Source organism: Choloepus didactylus, chromosome 1 (genome assembly GCF_015220235.1).
Source record: "Choloepus didactylus isolate mChoDid1 chromosome 1, mChoDid1.pri, whole genome shotgun sequence".
Taxonomy (NCBI): Eukaryota; Metazoa; Chordata; class Mammalia; order Pilosa; family Megalonychidae; genus Choloepus; species Choloepus didactylus.
Window position 1 is genome coordinate 10,854,668 of NC_051307.1, and position 23,136 is coordinate 10,877,803.

The 23,136-nt window shown below is 44.7% G+C and overlaps 1 protein-coding gene across 3 annotated transcripts in view; it reads left to right on the forward strand.

Annotated features, from left to right (window-relative positions):
• The first annotated feature begins 467 nt into the window (after positions 1-467).
• The window catches only part of HLCS (holocarboxylase synthetase), a 231,186-nt gene continuing 208,517 nt past the window's right edge, over positions 468-23,136 (forward strand). For 2 of the 3 annotated variants that reach the window (XM_037831637.1, XM_037831645.1), the window contains exon 1: positions 468-736. In XM_037831637.1, the coding sequence (XP_037687565.1) occupies positions 542-736 (195 nt within the window). In that variant the 5' untranslated portion in view covers positions 468-541. Of the gene's footprint in view, positions 737-10,981; positions 11,063-23,136 lie in introns of those variants that run through there. The other variant, XM_037831654.1, reaches the window with a different exon arrangement.

A 23,136-nucleotide genomic window follows, 5' to 3' on the forward strand; every position in this document is an offset into this window, starting at 1 on the left:
GCGCGCCCAACCCTGGTGGGAGCTCTTCGCCTCCCACCTCCCATCACGGCCTCCTCGCCTCCCCAGCCCGCCCCCGGCCGCGGCGTGGCCTGTCCCGCCCCCTCCACTACACTCCCCCGGCTCTGGCGTGACCTCACTTCACCCCCCGGCGCGGTTTCCTTTTTCTGTCGGGTCACACAATCCCCCTGCCTCAGCGCGGCCGCTCGTCCTCCCACAGCCCCCTCCCACCCCCAACCCGCAGCGCAGTCTCCCCCCGACCCCATTATGGCCTACCTTCCCGCCCGCACACCCTCGGTTCTGGTGCAGCTTCCGCCCCCCGCAGCCCCGGCGGCCCCTCCAGCGTGGCCTCTCACACCGCTGTCGCCCCTTCCTAGCTCCCGGACACCCCCGGCCCCGGCGCGGCCTCCCCCCGCGGCCCCGGCGCCGCCTCTCCCGGGCGCCGCGCGTCTCTTCCGGCCGGCGGGGCGGGGCCGCGGCGCCCGGGGCGGGCCGGGGCGAGTGGTGCGAGCGTCCGCGCCGCGGTGCCGCCGGCCTGCCGGCCATGCTCATCACGCTGTGCTACCTGTACCTGTGGGCGCGCTGGGGGCGGCGGCCGGTGGCGCTGGTGCGCACCACGGTGCGGCGGCTGCGCGCCTCGCGCTGCTCCTTCACCTTCTGCGGCGCGGCTGCGCGGCCGAGGGGCGCCCGCGTGTGCCTGAGCCGCGGCGGCCGCGTCTTCTGCGTCGGCGAGAGCCAGGTGGGCGGCCCGGCGCGGCCTCCGCGGCCGCCGGTGCCGGAAGCGCGGGCCCGGGACCCGAGCCGGGTGCTGACCCGCCCCTCCCCCGCCCCTCCCCCGGCCCCGGGGGAATCCCTGAGGGTGGGGAGCCCCGAGGCCGCGCGTGGGGTCCGGGAGGACCAGGGATGCTGTGATACCGGAGGGACCCCCCGTAGGGAGCCGGGAGACCGCGTGGTGTCCTAGGAGCGGGGGGCGTGGTTCTAGGGCGCCGCTCGTGGCAGCTGCGTGTAGGTGCACCGGGATCATCACCTGCACCCCGAGAGCAGCACCCGTCTGGAATGGTTTTCCTGTCATCGTCTCCACTGCCTAACGGGTTGAACCTGACTTTAGAGAAAGAAAGCTGCATTCTCAGCTCTCAAACACCTCGGGGTTTAAAAAACCTGCCGTTGCCTCCTCCGGCTTCTGTCAGCTGCCTCGCTTGCCAACTAGGGCACCATGCTGCCTTTGAGTCTATTTTATTTTGCTTTCCACGCAGTGCTTTGGATGGTGGCTGAGGGTCAGATGGGGTCACCTGCAGTCTGCCTTGGGCCGGATTTCAAATCTCTAAAATCTCTGCAAAGGAAACAGTAGTTTTCTCCATTCAGCTGTTGGAAAAGGACGTGACTTCCCGGTGCAGTTCTGTGCACTTGATTTTCATTGACGTCATTAACCCTGTTTTCACTGTCATTTAAAAGTTTCACTTTTAATCAATGTCTCGCCTTTTGCTCTTCTGGAAACATGGCTCATTTTTAGCATTAAAATGAGATTTTTTGTATATGTAAAACCATAATACCCGTTTGGAAAGTTAAAATGTTGTCTCAGCCTTGAACGTTTTTTGGAAGACTGTGCTCAGGTATAGGATTATATTGTGCTGCTGTCAAATCAGAAATCCCCATCCTTGTTAGTATTCTAGAACACGGGATATAAGTGACTGTTTTCTCTAGTTTCCTAACCAGTACCTAGAAGCCAGGAGGAAAAGGTCTTTAATTACATAAAATGGATGCTTTGGGGGCCATAGGACTTAATTCTCTTAAGGAACCCAGTTTAAAAAGCCAAGAAAAGGCGGAAAAATTGAGTCGTGGCCTTTTCTATTGTAGAGGTTTACAAACTGGATTAATTCATTTAAAAATAATCTTTAGGGTTTATATCAGAGTAGAAATTTTGAACATATGGAAATATTGAGATGTAGAGGTCTTATTCAGTTTTCTCAGTGGATGGTTTTGCTTTTGAACACTTCCATGACTGTTTTGATCTTCTGTTAATTGTGCTAATTGTAGTCAGTGCTCTCCAGCCTCTGCCTGCCTCTTCAGCCCTGTGCTGATGGGTGGGGTGCTGCCTCCCTTGCTAATGGCACCCCAGCCCTTCCCTGGGATGCTGGGGTTCCTCTGCACATTTAACTTTCCTCGTGCTGGAGCTTTGCTCAGATTTACTGTTTGATGGAATTGGTCCCAGTACCCCAGACTAGATAGGAGGGCCCTGCTCTGTCTCATAGTCTTTAAATCGTAGTTCATATTTCCAATCGTTATCTTTTTCTCATTCGGGACTGGATCTGTTTTAGCTTAGCAGCTTGATCTATAATAGTTGCTCATTATTTCAATGAATGAATGAATGTTTCATAGTTGGTTTAAGCTCTGATGTTAGGGTCTATAGTTGGAAAGCCTGACATTTTATTTGTCACTGGCTACTTTTATTTTATGATTGAAAAGATTCTTGAGTTTGGTGGAAACCTGACTTTCCATCTATCTGGGTTGAAATGACTTTGCAGACCTGGCTCTCCGGCTGTGTTGTTCCCATACTTTCTACTTTTAAAATCAGATGCATGAATAACGAATGTGTATGCTTTTATAGTTTAAGGCACAACAGTAATTGATCTATTTCATGTTGATCAGTGTACCCAAAGGCATTTCATATGAACTTTTAGGCTTTTTGTCTGATATACACATTTTTTTATGTTTGAGTAAAGTGGACAATCTTTTTTTTTAAACCAGTGCTGATAATTTTATTTTCTAATGGAGGGGAGTTCCTCCTCACCCCCAGATTTTCATTCGTTCATTCATTAATTCAACAGCTATTTATTAAGCATCTACCATGTGCTGGTGAAAACAACTTTTGGTCTCCCCAGCAGGAGTGGAGTTGGTCCAGTAAGCCACCCAGGGGGGCCTGGGCCCTCTTCTAGACAGGCTTCTGGGCCTCCCTGTAGACTTAGCTCTCCTGTAATCACTTTTTTTCCTCTCCCAATTTTATTTATGTCTCTCATTGTAGAACTTGGGCTATTTGGCTTCCATAAGAAAATTTTCTCTTTTTTTCTTTTTGTAGAGAATGGGATTATAAAGGCATTTTGGGAATAACAGTAAGCCCTGGTGCTAAGAAGTGAAGCCAATGGTCAAAGGCAGAAGACTGTCTAAAATAAACTCATCCTATGTTCTCACTTGTCCCTCTTTCTTCCTTCCCTTTGCTTGATTTCACCAAGGTTGTATGTAGAATTTCAGCAGGACGGGGTGGAGATGGGAATAGTTATTGAAGTAGGAAGAATTAGCTTGCCCAGGAGCTAATTCTAGATAATTGGCCCTCCAGATAATTATCTGGAAGGGCAAGAAGGTAAAAAAGTTTAGGAAATAGTACAGGCAGCTCCGAAGGTGGGTTACAGCCAGTCAGTCCCTTGGTCTCTTCACTGTAAATGTACAGACTTTGCTAGTGCATTTTTTAAAATTCTATTTTACTGAGATAAATTCACATACCATACAATCATCCACGGTGTGCAATCAGTTCTTCACAGTACCATTATATGGTTGTGCATTCATCATCACAATCAATTTTTGAACATTTTTATTACCACATACAAAAAAAGACTGAGAATAAAAGTTAAAGTAAAAAGAACACTCAAACATCCCATCTGCCCCATCCCTCCCTATTATTAATTTACTTTTTGTCCTAATTTTTCTACTCTTCTGTCCATAAACTGGATAAAGGGAATGTGAGCCACAAGGTTTTCACAATCACATGGTCACACAATGTAAGCTACATAGTTATACATTCGTCTTCAAGATTGCAGTTCAACAGTTTCGGGTATTTCCTTCTAGTTGTTCCAATACACTAAAAACCAAAAAGAGATATCTATATAATGCCTAAGAATAACCTCCAGAGTGACCTCTCAACTCTATTTGAGATCTCTCAGCCACTGAACTTTATTTTGTTTCTTTTCTCTTCCCCCTTTTGGTCCAAGAAGGCTTTCTCAATCCCACAATGCCAGGGCCAAGCTCATCCCTGCGAGTCATGCCCAGCATCTCGTAAAGATGGTGTCTAGAAATAATAAGTATCATTTACTAAAGATTTGAGCCTGGTAGAAACGTCACAAGCAATTGAAGGGTTCATGCTTTGAGATATGTGTTCAGATCTTCTGTTGTTGGATTAAAGCAGCTGAAGTATTTATTACTTGGGCAGGGCTTCTGTTTATTTGTTTGTTTTAAATATAGCTTAGTCTGTTTGCTGTGGGGAAGTTTTTGCTAATACTTTGGCATTGATTTTAAATGGCCTCTGACTTTAAGCCGGGCCTGTCCTGATGTTTGGTAATTGATGGGCCTCCACCTACGTATTTGCAGGCTGTTAAAAATGGTCTTTGACCCCAGGCCTGACTTGAATAAGGAATAGCTGCTGAGAAATTCATTAATTCTAGGCATACTCCTATGACCAATAAGCATTTGTAAACTGAAATCAAAGATTTCGGATAGAGATACAGTGCAGAGAATGGTAGCCCTGACCCAGAGGAAGGTAAGTTGTCCGTCCGCATGCATTCTTGTGAAATATCAGATTTGATTGTGTGGACAGGCTGCTGTAGCAGTCTGTATAAAAGACGGTGATGTCGGGGAAACTGTAGCAGTCTGTATAAAAGACGGTGATGTCGGGGAAACAATGCTATAAAGTCCTTTCTGCAAGAATATATGTAAATGAAAGTGTGGAACTAAGATAGTTCCTGGTTTATTGAGTTCTAAGCTGTGGGAATAGATGGCGTTTCAGTGGGCAGGTTCTTTTTGTGTTTAAGATGCATCAGCTCTCTATGCCCATATGTGGAGATGCATGTTAATGGAAATTTACAAGGAAGAAGTAGAGTCATCAGTAATCAAGAGGTATTTTATTCAGGTCTTATTAATTAAAAAAAAGAGAAGAGGGTCAAAACCTGGACTCCAGGGTTTTCAATGCTGAATCCCACCTGCTCAGTAAAGCTTTAATACATCCTTGTAAACAATGTCTTTAGAATTTCTGTGGAGCTCAAACATTGTCTATACATGTAATATATACATATACAGAGTATGTTCACACATACACATCCTCCCTTTGTTTTTCAAAAGGATGGAGGAAGAATGCTGATCGAGCATTCCTTTGGCATTAACCTGCTGGGGGAAATAGAGGCCTCATTCCCCAAGTTGTTTGTGGCTCTATTTTTCTGGGGAGGGGGATTAGTGCAGAGCAAACCCCTATGCAAATGAGGCATACTTCTCAAGGAGCTCAAAAACGGCCTTTGATTGTTTTGGCCCTCCTTTGCAGTGCTTTGCCTTGCACCCAGCGGTACCAATCATAGCATAAGCTAGAAGCATATTTTTGAGTTATATGCTGCTCCCGTAGGAGGGGGATTCTTACCCGTCAGCGTGGGTAGCATTCAAGTAGTCTAGATTCACGCCTTGGTCAGCGAGGTGGAGCCGGTGGTAATGCACTTGAATAGGTCTGCCTAGGGCAGAATCAAGTTGATCCTTAACTAGCTGTATTATTCTTTTTTGGCCCAAGGAGCAAAAGATATTATAAGGATTATGGTTATTAAGGGGCCTAATATAGGGAGGAGGTAAGGGAGGATTCCATTGAACCCCCAGGAGGGACCTCCTTGGGCCTCCCGTTCACGCTTGCGGTCTGCAATTCCTTCTCTAAGCTTGGTCATGGAATCTCTAACTATTCCAGAATAATCAGTGTAAAAGCAACATTCCTCGCCTAATGCAGCACAAAGCCCTCCCTGTTTAAGGAAAAGTAGGTCTAAGCCTCTTCTATTTTGGAGAACAACCTCTGATAGAGATGTAAGGGATTTTTCAAGATGGGTGATAGAGGTTTCAATACCGGCTAAGTCTTCATTTACTGCAGCTCTGAGGTTAGAGAGGCCCTGTTGTTGGAGGGTAAGCGAGGTGATTCCGGTGCCTAGGCCAGCAAAACCTAAAAGAGAAGCAATGGTAACAGCAGTAATAATTTCTCGTTTTTCTCTGTGCGCAGTTGGGAGCTGTGCATCCCAATAGTGATAGAGGTCCTCCTTAGGACGGAAAAGGATATGGGGCAACACAGTCACCAAGACACATGTTTCTTTTGTTTCAGTGAGGGCTCTTGCTGATATGCAAGGAGTAAGCCCCGTGGAAGAGCACAGCCATTTTGCCCCTGTTGGGGGAATATAGAATTTACCCTGTGATGGAAAGGACGACTGTGCACAGACCTTTTTTAAGGAAGGGGAAATGTTACCAATACAATGCTCAGAGTGAATAACGGATTGCATGGTGAGGCCAATTTTTGTTGTATTCCAAGGACATTGGGGAGGATTGTCTTCATTAGAAATATTAAATGAGGTATTAAGGGCTATAGCGTCATAAAAAGGGGGATTGACAGAGAAACATAGCCAACCACTGCGAGTAAGGTTAGGCTGGGAGGAGTTTAGGGAGAGAAAGGTGGCTTGGAGTATTGACCAAAGTGAGTTATAGATTGGCTCTATGAAAGAGCTTGAGGGTGACAATGTTGGGTTGGTAGTGGAGGAATAACTGGCAGTTTTGCGAGGAGGAGATGTTGGGGACGGGGGAGCTAGCACTACATTTGGCCCAATGGCGAACGGCTTTTGTTGTACTGCTTTTTTTTTTATTTGGATAAGGCTTCCCGGGTTGACCCCGTTTCTGTAGATTTTGAAGCTTCAGGTTCGACCGGTTAACCAGGAAGGATCAGTGGGGAGTTGCACGGTAAGATTAAGGTGAGTGCAGGTACCTGTAGGTGGAAGGTGGGAACTATCGTCCGTGCTGAAATAAACGGGCTCATCAGGGGGTTTGCAGTTTCAGGGGGCTCAGCGTAGGGTAAGATAGTGATTAACGCTAGACGGTTTTCAATCAGTAGCTAGTGTTTTGCAGCCCCAATAGGCACAATAATATTGATTGGGGGCATTGCAATATGGTTTTTCGGGGTTGGAGGCTGGGCACATATAATATTGGTGTTTATTACTGCTAACGGGGGGGTTGGGAAATAGATTAGAGGCGTTGACGAGAAAAGAAGGTTGCCCTGCGGTAGTATTGGTTTGCACAATTTTGGAATCTTTCCACCGCGTTAGGGTCCATTTTCAAGGTTGGTGGGAGTTACCTTTGCGATCGAAAATGCCATGCGATACACAAGGTAGGAGGAGATATAAAGCGGCAATTTTGAATGGTAGTAGGTTTAACAAGGCCATACTAATAGGGGTTATAGGTTTTTTTTTTTTAAGGAAAGCAAGCTAGCAGAGTGATGCACCCTACAACGCACAAGTATGTTATAGCAAGCAGGAGGCATTCTAACGGGTTCCAATGTTTTGGGGCAACAGCTGCCAATCTGGCTGCAAACAGCAAGGCCAGAGAGCCAATTAGTAAGAGCCAATAGTTTATGTGGCCTCAGTGATGGGGCAAACCTGTAAGTTGGGCTTCTCTCGGTTGCTGGCTGCACGTAGGTTGGACGTATTCTGGGCAGGCTACAGCAAGGTTGGCGACGTGCTGGAAGAGAAAAAGAAAAATTTTTTCTCAGGGAGGGGTTTGTTCCCTGGAAAGGTTATTGTTAAAGGGAAGGGGGGATTTTGGGGCTTGTTTTGATAGTGGAGGATTAACATGTCTTATTAGTCTTTCTGGAAGCTAGTGAGGGCCTTCCTTTTGTTGGTCATATATGCAGGCAGAGCCTCGTCCCCAAATGATAACGGGGTCAGGCCCATTCCATTCTGACGTTAAGGGGTCATGCCACATAACAGTGGCTTGCTGCATCTGTGCTTTGGGATGCCAATGTCTGTCAGCTGCAGATTGTCCTTCATTATCCAGAGTTAGGAAGTTAAGAACAAAAAGAGCATGATGTAAAAGGTCTCGGGGGCGTTGTTTTGTGAGATTGAGGGTGCTGTCAGCTAGACGGCACAGGGCATTTTTTAGGGTGCGATGTGCTCGTTCTACTACTCCTTGCCCCTGGGGGTTATATGGTATTCCTGTAGTATGCTTGATTTGTAATTGTTGACAGAAGGTTTGAAAATTTTTGCCAGTGTATCCAGGTCCATTGTCTGTTTTGATGATTTTAGGTTGGCCTAAAATAGCGAAGCAATGTAGTAAATGAGAGATAACATGTTTTGAAGCTTCTCCTGTTTGCAAACTAGCTTGAATGAATCCACTATATGTGTCAACACAAACATGGATGTATTTAAGTCGCCCAAAACCAGCAAAATGGGTGACATCCATTTGCCAGATTTCATTTGGGATGAGTCCTTTTGGATTGACTCCCAAATGAGGGACTGGCAGTTGGGTTACACAGTTTTTGCAGGCTTTAACAATGCCCCTTGCTTGTTCCCTTGTAATACTGAATTTTAAGCGGAGGGTGTTTGCATTTAAGTGGTGTTGAGCATGGGCTTGGGAAGCTAAGGTTAGAGAATCGCAGAGATTGGGGCATATTAACTGAGTGGCAGCGTCTGCTAGCGCATTGCCTTCCGCAAGAGGACCTGGTAGATTTTGGTGGGCACGGAGGTGCCCCACGAAAAAGGGGTGCTGTCGTTTGAGAATTAGCTTTTGTAGTTGTGAGAATATATAAGGGGACTGCATTGGAGGAAGGTTTGATAAATGGAGTTGTTTCTAATAGTGGTACAGACTGAGCTATGTATGCGCTATCAGTGTATAAATTAAAAGGTTGGTTTTGAAGGTGGGAGAAAACCTGCAGGACTGCATAGAGCTCGACGAGTTGAGCTGAAGTATAGGGAGAGTTCATGGAAAATGCTTGGCCTTGGATGACGTATGCTGCGGTTCCATTTGCTGAATCATCAGTAAAGACTAAGGTAGCAGAGTCTATTGGTTTTGTTTTAGTAACTTTTGGGAAGGTGAATTGATGGATTTTAGCGAACTGGATTAATGGATTGCTGGGGTAATGGTTATCAATATTGCCTAGAAACGAAGAGCATGCAATAGCCCACTCGTCGTCGGTTTGGGAGAGCCAATGGATTTGATCTTGAGTGTACGGGACGAGAAGGGAATCGGGGTCCTTTCCAAACAATTGGCGACTAGTTTGTCGGCCTTTAATTATGAGGGCAGCTATAAGAGAAATGTATGGCGAGAGCACTTTTGATGGAGTAGCGGGGAGGTGAACCCAGAGCAATGGGTGGCCTCGCCCGTTTGGCTGTTTTAAATTGGATTGCCAGAAAACCCCTGTAGGTGTGTGAGTTGTAGCAAGAATTATAAAGATTAAAGGTTGGTGGTAATTTATTTGATAGCAAGTTTGACTTTGGCTAGCTTGATTTACGATGGTAAGCGCTTGCATTGCCTCTGGAGTTACGCTTTGGGGAGAGGAGGGGTTTGCGTCTCCCTTTAAGATATTATTGAGCGGCAGGAGAGTTTCAGTGGGCAGTTTTAGGTAGGGGCGAAGCCATTGAATGTCCCCTAAAAGTTTTTGGAAGTCATTTAGCGTTAATAGATGGGAGGTTCGCAGTTGAATGCGGGGTGTTAAAACTTGCTGGTGCCAAAGTTTGAACCCTAGATAAGAAAAAGGGTCTGAAGTTTGTACCTTGTCAGGGGCTATTTGAAGACCTCTTGCTGTTAAATTTTTAAGGAGGTTTTGAAAACAAGAATGTAGTTTGGACATGTCTTGACCTGCTAATAGGATATCATCCATGTAATGGAGAATGTAGATTTGTGGCCATAGTTGTCTGACAGGGTTAACGGCGTCAGCAACAAATTTTTGGCATAAAGTCGGACTGTTGGCCATGCCTTGTGGCAAGACTTTCCATTGAAATCGGGGCATAGGGCCTTGAAAATTAACTTGAGGAACACTAAAGGCAAAATATTGTCTATCTTCTGGGTGAAGGGGTATGGAGAAAAAACAATCTTTTAAATCTATAACTATTTTGTGAAAATTAATAGGGATAGCAACTGGCGAAGGGAGGCCAGGTTGCAGTGCTCCCATAGGTACCATAGCTTTGTTTACGGCTCGCAAATCTTGCAACAGTCTCCATTTGCCTGATTTCTTTTTTATAACAAAAATAGGAGTGTTCCAAGGGGACTGAGTAGGTTCAATATGTCCGGCATTAAGTTGTTCCTGTACTAACTTTATAGCCGCTAGGGTCTTTTCTTGAGTTAGAGGCCATTGATCAACCCACACTGGTTCTATGGATTTCCAGGAAATTTTTTCAGCATGGGGTACAGGGATGTCAGTGGCCGTTAGGGTAAATTTTGTAGGTGCCCAAGTCCTGTTCTAGCTGTATTAGGTGTTATAGAGATGGGCAGTTTTATCCCTTGATTAGTTTTGCCTAGGCCTTTGCCAGGGAGAAAATTCATTTTGAGCATTTGAGCAGTAACTGTATTACTAGGGCTGCACATAAAAACTTTCATTTGATTTAGAATATCTCTACCCCAGAGATTAACGGGGAGATGGGGGATAATATATGGTATAACGGTGCCAGTGTTTCCTTCCTCATCCTCCCATTTCAGGGCTTGTGAACTTTGTAGAGGATTTGTGGCTTCGCCTATTCCTTGTAAGTGGGTGGCAGCGGCCGTGAGAGGCCAGGATTTAGGCCAGTGATTTGAGGATATAATTGTGGCGTCAGCCCCTGTGTCTAAAATTCCTTCAAATGGTTTACCATTTAATTTTAATCGTAAGGTGGGCCGATTATGGGATATTGGTTGTGCCCAAAAAATGTCGGAGGATCCAGGGGCCTCTGTAGGGCGCTGGAGTTTTTTGAAGTTTGAGTTGATGTGCTGAATGGGGAGTATTATAAGTTGTGCTATTCGAGTGCCAAGAGGAATAGAGATAATATTGTTTGAAGTGGCTGCGATTATTTGTATTTCACCTTTAAAATCATTATCTAGCACACCCGGGATGATTTGGACTCCACGCAGGGTGACACTAGCTCTCCCTAGAATGAGACCAAAGGTATTAGGGGGTAAAGGTCCATAGACTCCTGTTGGTATGAGGAGAGGACTGGGTTCTGGGGTTAATATTGATTCGGAGGTGGTACAGAGGTCCATTCCTGCACTTCCTGCTGTTGCTCTCCATAAGTCTGAGATATGGCAGCGTGGTTTATGGTCGGGAGCGCAGGTACTGTGACTGGGGATGGCTGAACAAACCGTACTGCCCCTGGGTTCGTTCTGGTTGGGGCCTGGGGCCGGCCCCATTGGGAGTTTCCCTGGGGCTTGGGATTAAGGGGTTGGCCATTTATGTCTGCTCGAGAATGGCATTCAGACGCCCAATGGAACCCTTTTTTACAGCGGGGACAAATAGAGGGCGGCAATGGGGGTTTGTTGTTAGTAATGGGTAAAGAGGAACTGGTTCGTGGCACGGGGCAATTTTTTGAAAAATGGCCAGGTTGCTTACAGTTATAGCATGTTGGAGGCTTTGCTTGTGCCGTAAAATTTTTATGCTGCGCTGCAAAATTTTGAAGGGCGGCACCAATGGCTATTCCAAGAGTTTGAGTGGGCCCGATGCTAGAACAGAGCTTTAAGTAATTATTAAGATTGGTATTACGAAAGGGGCGGATTGCTGCTTGGCAGGTAGCGTTGGCATTTTCATAGGCCAGGTGTTTAATAAAGTCACTTTCATTTTTGCTAGCCCCGAATAGACGTTCAGCCATGTTTTGTAGGCGGCTGAGAAAGTCGCTATACGGTTCATCTGGCCCCTGTCTTAATTTAGCGAGAGAGGCAGTGGCAGCACCCTTTTGTGGAAGTTTTTTCCATGCTCTAAGCGCGGCCGTTTGTATTTGCGCTAGGAGACCTGGGGGGAATTGAGCTTGCTTATCATTTCGATGGTAGGGGCTTTGACCTAAAAATTTGTTTAATGTCCATTTTTTAGAGGTGGCTTTATGGGCATTACGGGTGGCATACCTTTTACAGTGCTCTTCATAATCTGATTTCCATAATAGGAAATTGCCGCTGGACAAGGCAGCTCTGGCTAATTGGGACCAATCGTTAGGAGTGAGTTCCTTTTCACTGAGGCTTTCTAATAGGGTGAGCGTGAAGGGGGCAGTAGCGCCATAATCATTCACTGCCTTTTTTAATTTTTCTAAATATTTTAAACTGAGTTTTTTATATTTAGCTGTTGGGGTAGTACTAGCTTCCTCTTGCTCCTCTGCATCAGAACCGGGGGGGGGGGGTTTGATTGTTTTTCTTCCTCGCTTTTGCTACTAGAATCGCCATTTTTGGAGCCGGCGGCGCCATTTTTGGAGCCGGCGGCGCCATTTTGAGGGTCTTGGGTCTGACTATGCGTAACCGGAAAGGCATAGGCGCGGCGAGTGCAATGGGGACGCGATGAGTGGGCATTTTCTGGAAGCGCAAGGGCTGCAACGCTTTGAGTTGCCGACCGGAGGTCGGCGAGCAAATTGGCGGCTCGCAGCCGCTCCTGTTTAAAGGTTTCTCTAAAATTATCGGCGTATAGCCAGAGATTTTCTGTGGCTTCTTCTAAAGCGTGGAACTGAGGTAAGGACGTGACTGGATAAAAATGAGAATATGATTTGGGAAAATCGGGTGCGTAAGGGGGTGGCCGAAACGGAGGAAGGGAGTTGTTCTCCAAAGAGGGAGAGATTTTAGCCTCCGGTGCCTCCAAAGAGGGAGAAACTTCAGCCTCTGGTTCGATTTTGTGCTGATCGGGCAATAGACTAGCTTGACTGGTTGGGGTATTTGGCCTATCCCTGTTGGAATTTTCGTTTAAGGGATATTCAGGCATGTTAATAATTACTGAGCTGCATGCTGAAGTGGGGCGAGAGTGCTCTCTTAAAGCTTCCTCTCCTATTTTACAGAGATTTTGAATGTCTGGAGCTGAGGAATGAACTTTTAGAATTTCATTAATTAGGTTCCAATAAGAAAAGGCAGTAACCGGGACCTTTTCAGGACCGAAGGCCTGGAAGTAATCTTTTAAACAGTCTCCGACTCTTAGCCAGCATTGGTGGTCTGTAGTACCCTCTTGAGGGAACCAAGGGCAGGTTTTTAACAAAAAATCAAAAAAATGTGTGAGATCTTTTTTCTTAACTCGAGTTCCTCGTGCCTTGAGTGATTGTTTGACCTGACTAACATATAATTCATGTTGGGAAGTTACTTGTCCCATGTTAGGGATGGGGGCTTACCTTTTGTTGGCTTCTTTTCTTCTTTCTGTTTCTTCCTTTCGCCGGCACTGATTGACTGCTGAACGGATCTGTCTCGCGACCGAGTTTATTCGCCGCGATCCCGGGTGCGGTGAGTGTGAGGTACCTCTCTCCTTGAGTGCGGCGTTCCGTCTCTCACACAATTCAGGGCCCCACGTTGGGCGCCAGTTTGTCCCGGCCCGCGGGACGTTCAACGGAGGCTCCGAGTCCTGTGAGGGAGGAATGGTATGGGACAAGAGACACGAGGAATGACAGCAAGACAGGTTTCTGATCAAGCTGCAAAATTTTATTGAAGAGGCAGGGTATATATGCTCTAAGGGTGGAGGGAGTGGCTAGTAAGGACGGGTGGCGATCTAGGATTGGCTGCTGCTGTTGCTAGGGTGGAAGGCAAACGTAGGGGGATTGGCGGTTGCTGTTGCTGGGGGTCTGGGATTGGTGGTAGCTGTTGCTGGGATGGATGGCCAATGGGCGGCTACTGTTTAGGCGCGAACTAGCTACTGCTTGGGCAGGAACTACTGTTACTTCCTAGAAGAAGGCTAATTATAGCTTAGGCTGTTCTTGCATCAGCCCTGGCGGCCATGTTGCATGTCACCGGTATCGCTGAAGGTGAATATTATATATGCTACCTTAATTGTCCCCAACATACATAAGTCTGTATGTCTGTATGCACACGTACATCCACATGTATATAAAGCCATGTACACTTTATTTTTCTATTGTCAGTCCATGCTCTTCAGTTTGATTGGAAGACTTTAAGGCAGAGGAGTCTTAAATCATCACAGGCCCCACTGCCTAAAATAACCTTGCACATAATGGGCTTTTAAAATTTCTTGGCTGAGCTATTTGCATAAGGAATTGTTATTAAAACTTTTAGGATTCTTAAGCATTTGGGGTTTTCCTGTTGAAATAGTAATTGAGATCTTAAGAACAACGTTCTTCCCTTGGGCATTACCCAAGGTGGCTTTGGGTGGTGGACTGGCCTGACAGGGTGCTGGCGAGGGGAGCAGGTCCGGAGAGAGCCTTGCTGCTGGGAAGAGAGCCCTCCTCTACATTTGTGCCCTTCTCTCCCCGCTTCCCCTCATTTGATGTTTTTAAAATTCAGTTTTATTGAGATATATTCACATACCATACAGTCATCCATGGTGTATAATCAACTGTTCACAGCACCGTCATATAGTTGTGCATCACCACAATCTATTTTTGAACATTTCCCTTACACCAGAAAGAATAAAAATAGGAACAAAAAATAAAAGTAAAAAAGAACACCTAAATCATCCCCCCATCCCACCGTATTTTTTCATTTAGTTTTTGTCCCCATTTTTCTACTCATCCATCCATACACTGGATAAAGGGAGTGTGATCCACAAGGTTTTCACAATCACGCTGTCACCCCTTGTAAGCTACATTGCTATGCAGTCGTCTTCAAGAGTCAAGGCTACTGGGTTGCAGTTTGAGAGTTTCAGGTATTTACTTCTAGCCATTTCAATACATTAAAAACTGAAAAGGGTTATCTATATAGTGTGTAAGAGTGCCCACCTGAGTGATCTCTCGACTCCATTTGGAATCTCTCAGCCACTGAAACTTTATTTTGTTTCCTTTTGCATCCCGCTTTTGGTCAAAGATGTTCTCAGTCCCACGTTGCTGGGTCCAGATTCATCCCTGGGAGTCATATCCTGTGTTGCCAGTGAGATTTACACCCCTGTGAGTCAGTCCCACATGAGTGGGAGGGCGGTGAGTTCACCTGCCAAGGTGGCTTAGAGAGAGAGGGCCACATCTGAGCAACAAAGAGGCACTTGGGGAGACTCTTAGGCACAATTATAAGCAGGTTTAGCCTTTTCTTTGCAGTAATAAGCCTCATAAGGGTAGGCTCCAAGATAGAGGGTTCCTATACCAAGCTGTCAGTCCTCAATGTTTGTGAGAACATTAGCAGCAATCCAGGTGAGGAAGTCCAGCACTTCTGCATTTCCCCCCAGCTCCTCAGGGGGGACCCTGCATATATATTTTTGTTCTCTGCCCAAATTACTTTGGAATGTATCGCTATTTCCCACGAGCCTATACAAACCTACTAGATCTCCCTTCCTATTCAAAGTTCCATGTAATTGTGGTGTTTGAACAAATGGACTGTACAAATTAAATTGTTTAGAAAATATAGATCCTGCACCAAACAAACATCTCTTCCCTTGGTCTCATGTGGAAGTTGAAGTTTTAAAACATAGTATTGTCCTTTACCCTTTGGCCCTAGTGCTAACCAGATCTGCTTCATTTGTATCTCTAATTGAAGTCTGGACTCTTTTTCAGCTTTTTAAAAGTTGCTGTATGCATTAATACTGGCATTCATATGCCCACCTCTAGCTCTGAGTTTCGGGTGTCACACAGATACCCAACGTTTTAGACATTGATCAGGCTGTACACAAAGGGATCAGCATCTCAGAGTTTGGAGGTAGCCGTTACAATTCAGGAATAGATGTGACTGCTGTAAGAGCTTACAATCTAGGGACCGTTACAATGAGTGTTCCCCTGATAAGCTGTGTTCTAAGATTCAATTCTGAGTTTACACATTGTAGTTACTTTATATTGGTGAGGCATTATAATGTTTGTCTTTTCATTTCTGGCATACTTCTCTCAAAATGCTGTCTACAGGATCCATTCACCTTGTTGTGTGTCTCACAGCTTCACTCCTTCTCGTAGTTGCTCAGTATTCCATTACATGCATACACCACAGTTCACCCTTCTGTTCCTCAGTCAGTGCACCCTTAGGCCACCTCCACCCATTGCAAATCATGAATACTGCCTCCATAAACACCAATGTGCAAATGTCCATTCTTGTCTCTGCCCTCAGATCTTCCAAGTACTTACCCCATAATGAGGTTGCAGGACCTTATGGGCCCCACATACTTAGCTTCTCGTGGGACCACCACTGTCCTCACCTCATTTGATTTTTAATGGAAGAGATTCAAGAAAAGGGTCTGAGTGTTTTTTATTTTTTAAATAAAAGAAGTGATTCCAACATTTAAAGGTAGAAAAAATTAAAAAAAAATTTCTCTAGGCTGTGAAAGCAAGACCCTATCTTACTCACTTTTGTACCTCCAGTGCTTTTCACCGGCCATGAGGAGGATTTGGTTTCTCTGTCTCTGTGGACAGCCTGAGGATGCTTCTGGATGGCAGGGGTGGGAGTGGGGGCTGGGAAGCACGTGCAAGCTCCAGCCTGTGGATTTCGGGCTGTTTCTGAATTCCCCTGACTTTGCTTATTCCTGAGGCTGTGCACCCTCCTGCACCTGGGCCTGACCGGGAGTTGGGGCTCCCTCCCTCCAGCAGCCTCAGCCCCATCAGTCAGTTCCAGCCACCCCAAGTACTGCACCGGGGCTAGGGGGAGGGCATTTCCCTGGATGGAGGTCCTGTACCCTGCAGTGGGGCTTGGGCCTGCATGTGAAAAATAAGTAAAAATGTATGTGTCCTAGTTTGCTAATGCTGCAGAATACAAAACACCAGAGATGGATTGGCTTTTATAAAACGGGGATTTATTTCGCTACACAGTTACAGTCTTAAGGCCACAAAGCGTCCAAGGCAACACATCAGCAATCGGGTACCCTCACCGGAGGATGGCCAATGGCCTCCGGAAAACCTCTGTTAGCTAGGAAGGCAGCTGGCATCTGCTCCAAAGCTCCGGCCTCAAAACGGCTTTCTCCCAGGACGTTCCTCTCTAGCAAGCTTGCTCCTCTTCAAAACATCACTCCCAGCTGCACTCTCTTTCTTCCCCCCAAGTCAGTTCATTTATATAGCTCCACTGATCAAGGCCCACCCCGAATGGGCGGGGCCACGCCTCCATGGGAACATCCCATCAGAATCATAGCCCACAGCTGGGTGGGGCACACTCCAAGCAAATCCAACCATCACCAAAACGCCTGCCCCACACAAGACCACAAAGATAATGGCATTTGGGGGACACAATACACTCAAACCGGCACATTCCACCCCCTGGAACCCAAAATGACATTATCTTTCCAAATACAAAATACATTCATTTCATCACAACATCACAAAAACTTAAATCATTTCAGTAACAAAAGTTAAGTACAAAATCCCATCAAAATCAATTTAGACGTGGTCAGTCCTAAGGCATAATTTTCCTTTAGCTGTGGATCTGTGAACCTAGAACAAGTTATGTGCTTCCAATATACAAAGGAGAGACATTCATAGGATAAACATTTCCATTGCCATAAGGAGAAACAGTAAGAAAAACAGGGTTAACAGGAGCAAAACAGTTCCTAAAACCTGCAGGACAAACTCCATTAGATTTCAAAGTCTGAGAGTCATTTACAGAATGACGTTGCATCCTTGGGGCTTGAGAGAGTGGGAGCCTAACCCTTCCCAAGGGCCTTTTCGGCAGCCCTTTCCTCTCCAAATGCTTGGGTGAGTGCTCCAATATATCCACACATTGGGGAGACCACCTTCTCGGCCCCACCCTCCTCAAACATCGGGGCAGCTCCCGGATTCCCTTCCATCCCCGGGGCACACGCTCAACCCCTTCAGAACAGTGGGTGGCAGCCAGGCTCTCCCCAGTTCCCTGGGAATGTGCTCCACCCTCTTTGGGGCTTGGGGTGGCAAAACTCTTCCAGAGCATCGAGGCGGAAAGCCCGCCCTCGACCTCCAGGGCAAACTCACCCTTTCCATGCATGTGGGCTGCTCCGCTCTCTCAGCCCTAGACCTCCTGACTCCAGACCTCAACCTCCATGGCTCTGTCTTTGAAGAGATTTTTCCTTTAATTTTTTCCTTGTCTGTCTCCTCCAGTCCAGACCAGCAATGGCTCTGTCTATAAAGATCTCGCAAAAATTCTGTTGGCTTTGCATGAAGCACACAGGGGTCAAAGCCATCAGACAATAGGATTTTCCACAAATCCTTTCTGCTTAACTCCTTTTCCAATCTTGGCTTGTACTGAAATGGCGGCTGGTTTCCATGTTTGGTTCCATCCTCACGTTGGGCTGTAGCTTCTGGGATTCCACCCCCTGGAAGCCTGTAATTTTCCAAGCCATCAGTTTCTGGTTTCTTTGAACCCAAGAGTTCAGTTCTAAGTTTATCTCTCTCTGCTCGCATTTTACTATAAGCTGCAAGGAGAAGCCAGGATATGTCCTCCACACGTAGTCTGGAGATCTCCTCAGCTAAGTATTCCAGGTTGTTGCTTCCAGATTCTTCCTTCCATCTGACACCAGGAATCAATTTTGCCAAATTTTGTGCCACTTTAAAACAAGGATCACCTTTCTTCCAGTTTGCAACAACACATTCATCATTTCTGTTCAAGTCCTCATCAGAAGTATCTTTAGAGTCCATATTTCCACAGTCTCTTTAAAGCAGTTTTGGCCTTTTCTATCAAGCTCCTCACAACTCTTCCAGAAACTCCCCCTTATCCATTTAAAAAGCCGTTCCAACATGTTTGGTATTTGCAAACTCAGCAGCAAAAGCACCCCACTTCTCTGGTACCAAAATCTGTCCTAGTTTGCTAATGCTGCAGAATGCAAAACACCAGAGATGGATTGGCTTTTATAAAATGGGGATTTATTTTGCTACACAGTTACAGTCTTAAGGCCACAAAGCGTCCAAGGCAACACATCAGCAATCGGGTACCCTCACCGGAGGATGGCCAATGGCCTCCGGAAAACCTCTGTTAGCTAGGAAGGCAGCTGGCATCTGCTCCAAAGCTCCGGCCTCAAAACGGCTTTCTCCCAGGACGTTCCTCTCTAGCAAGCTTGCTCCTCTTCAAAACATCACTCCCAGCTGCACTCTCTTTCTTCCTCCCAAGTCAGCTCATTTATATAGCTCCACTGATCAAGGCCCACCCCGAATGGGCGGGGCCATGCCTCCATGAGAACATCCCATCAGAATCATAGCCCACAGCTGGGTGGGGCACACTCCAAGCAAATCCAACCATCACCAAAACGCCTGCCCCACACAAGACCACAAAGATAATGGCATTTGGGGGACACAATACACTCAAACCGGCACAGTATTTTTCTTTTTCAGAAATGAAATTCATTAACATGTTATAATAATGTTAGGAAAAAAATCTTCCTATATGATCACTCTAAGCGCTTTACTCTCTAAGCCATGAAGTAATTTTTTAATTAAATTCACTTTTTAAAAAAATTTTAAATTAGTTGTATTGAGATATATTCACATATCATAAAATCATCCATGGTGTACAATCAGCTGTTCACAGTAGCATCATATAGTTGTGCATTCATCACCCTAGTCTATTTTTGAACATTTTCCTTACAACAGAAAGAATCAGAATCATTGTGCATTCATCACCCCAGTCTATTTTTGAACATTTTCCTTACAACAGAAAGAAAGAACCAGAATGAAAAAATAAGAGTAAAAAAGAACACCCAAATCACCATCCCTCACCCTGTTTTTCATGTAGTTTTTGTCCCCATTTTTCTACTCATCCATCCATACACTGGATAAAGGGAATGTGATCCACAAGGTTTTCAGAATCACACTGTCATCCCTTGTAAGCTACATTGTTATACAATCGTCTTCAAGAGTCACGGTACTGGGTTGGAGTTTGATAGTTTCTGGTATTTACTTCTAGCTATTCCAATACAAAACCTAAAGAGGGTTATCTATATCATGCATAAGAATGTCCACCAGAGTGACCTCTCGACTCCATTTGAAATCTCTCAGCCACCGATCTTCACTTCGTTTCATCTCGCATCCCTCTTTTGGTCAAGAAGATGTTCTCAGTCCCATGATGCTGGGTTCAGGTTCATCCCTGGGATTCATATCCTGCGTTGTCAGGGAGATTTACACCCCTGGGAGTCAGGTCCCACATGTATGGGAGGGCAGTGAGTTTGCCTGCTGAGGTGGCTTAGAGAGAGAGAGGGCCACATCTGAGCAACAAAGAGGCACTCAGGGGGAGACTCTTAGGCACAATTATAAGCAGGTTTAATCTCTCCTTTGCAGTAAGTAGCCTCATAAGATCTGGCCCCAAGATAGAGGGCTGGGCATACCAAGCTGTCAGTCCTCAATGTTTGTGAAAACGTTAGCAGCAATCCAGGTGAGGAAACCCAACACTTCCGTATTTTCTCCCAGCTCCTCAGGGGGGGTCTGCATATATATATTTTTGTTCTCTGCCCAAATTACTTTGGGATATGTTGCTATTTCAGTCTAACCTATACAAACCTACCATATCTCACTTCCTATTCAAAGTTCCATGTATTGTGGTGTTTGAAAAACTGACTGTAGAAGTTACATTGTTTAGAAAATATAGATCCTACACCAATTGAACATCTGTACCCTTGGTCTCACATGGAAGTTGAGGTTTTTTGTTTTTTGTTTTTTGTTTGTTTTACTTTTTATTTTGAAATAAATTCACACTTACAGGACAGTTGCAAAAATAATACAAACCCCATACATAGAACTCCAGCCTACCCCAACCCCCCTCCACCAATACCCCAGTCTACCAACTTTAATATTTTGTCACTTTACCATTTCTTTCTTTCCCTCCCTCCCTCGTTCCCTCCCTAGCTATCATCCATCATCTGTTGCTCTTTCTTCTGAACATATGAGAGCAAGTTGCACACATCCTTGAACAAATAATGTAATTCACATATACATTTCCTATGAACAAGATTATTCATTTATGTAATCACATTAAGTGTAGTTAAGAAATTCAAGAAATTTAACACTGATATAAAGCTTACATTCTATATTTCATTTTTTTCTTATGTCCCAATTGTGTCCTTTTGAGCCTTTTCTCCTCTATTCTTAGATCTCATCCGGGATCATCTATGGCATTTAATTGTCATTATCTATTTAGACTGTCTTTTTTTTCAATTGTGGAAACATATATACAGCATAAATCTTCTCATTCCAACCCCTCCCAAGCATTCCATTTAGTGGGATTAATCACATTCACAATGTTGCAATGCCATCAACTTCCCACCATCCATTACTAGAAGTTTCCCTTCACCCCAAACAGAAACCCTACACTCATTTCTCGTTAACTGCCATTGCCCCTTCCCCCACTTCTCATAAGCCATACTCTAGTTTTCATCTTTATGGTCATATTCTCTGATACTTTCTTTGTGTTTACCGTGGGTCTTAAATTTAACATCCTAAATCTATGACAATCTTGTTTTCTCTGATACCAACTTAGCTTCAATAAGACATAAACTATGTTCCTGTACTCCTCCATTCCCCCACCTTTATGTAGTTCTTGTCAAAAATTACATATTTTACATTGAGTCCAAAACCAAAACTATTTACTTCCTGTAGGAAGTAAATAGTGGAGTTACAAATCAAAAATACAGTAGTATTGGTATTTATATTTACCATGTGGTTTTTACTGGAAATCTTTATTTCTTCATGTGGTTTCAGTCAATTGTTTAGTGTCCCTTCCTTTCAGCCTGCATGATTCCCTTTAGCATTTCTTATAGGACTGATCTACTGGTGATGAAGTCCCTCAGCTTTTGATTATCCAGGAATGTTTTCATCTCCCCCTCATTTTTAACCTCCAGGTGTTTGTGAATTTTCTAAGTCTCTGATGGTTATTGACTTCTAATTGTATTCCATTGTGGTCAGAGAATGTGCTTTGAATAATTTCAATTTTTAAAAAATTTATTGAGGCTTGTTTTATGTCCCAGCATATGATCTATTCTGGAGAAAGTTCTGTGATCACTAGAGAAGACTATGTATCCTGGTGATTTGGGATGTAATGTTCTATATATGTCTGTTAAATCCAATTCATTTATCAGATTGTTTAGGTTATCAGTTTCCTTATTGGTCTTCTGTCTGGTTGATCTATCTATAGGAAAGAGTGATGTGTTGTTGAAGTCTCCCACAATTATTTTGGAAACATCCATTGCTTCCTTTAGTTTTGCCGGTGTTTGTCTCATGTATTTTGTGGCACCATGATTGGGTACATAAACATTTATGATTGTTATTCTTCTTGTTGAATTGCCCCTTTTATTAGTATGTAGTGGCCTTCTTTGACTCTCATAACATCCTTGCATTTAAAGTCTATTTTATCTGAGATTAATATTGCTACTGCTTTCTTGTAGCTGTAACTTGCATGAAATATTTTTTTCATCCTTTCAGTTTCTTTGTGTCCCTGTTTCTACGATGAGTCTCTTGCATGCAACATATTGATGGTTCATATTTTTTGATCTGTTCTGCCAATCTATATCTTTTAACTGGGGAGTTTAATCCATTTACATTCAACGTTATTGCTGTGAAGGCATTTCTTGAATAGCCATCCTATCCTTTGGTTTATGTTTGTCAGATATATTTTTTCTCTCTCTCTCTTATTGTCCTTTAATGAACCAATATTGAATCTCTTTAGCACTGAACCTTTCTCTATCTCTCTCTCTCCTTTCTTTGTTTCTCTGTTGGTAGGGCTCCCTTTAGTATCTGAAGTAGGGCAGGTCTTTTATTAGCAAAATCTCTCAGCATTTGTTTGTCTATGAAAGATTTAAGCTCTCCCTCAAATTTGAAGGAGAGCTTTGCTGGATAAAGTATTCTTAGTTGGAAATTTTTCTCTCTCAGAATTTTAAATATGTCATGCCATGGCCTTCTCACCTCCATGGTGGCCGCTGAGTAGTCACTACTTAGTCTTACGTGGTTTCCTTTGTATGTGGTGAATTGCTTTTCTCTAGCTGCTTTCAGAACTTGCTCCTTCTCTTCAGTATTTAAGAGTCTGATCAGAATATGTCTTGGAGTGGGTTTATTTGGGTTTATTCTATTTGGAGTTTGCTGGGCATTTATGCTCTGTGTATTTATATTGTGTAGAAGGTTTCCCCAACAATTTCTTTGAATACTCTTTCTAGATGTTTACCCTTCTCTTCCCCTTCTGGGACACCAATGAGTCTTATATTTGGACTTTTATTTTATCTATCATATCCCTGAGGTCCATTTTGATTTTTTCAATTTTTTCCCCATTCTTTCTTTTGTTCTTTCATTTTCCGTTCTGTGGTTCTCGAGGTCGCTGATTCATTGTTCAGCTTCCTCTAGTCTTGTACTATGAGTATCCAGAATCTTTTTAATT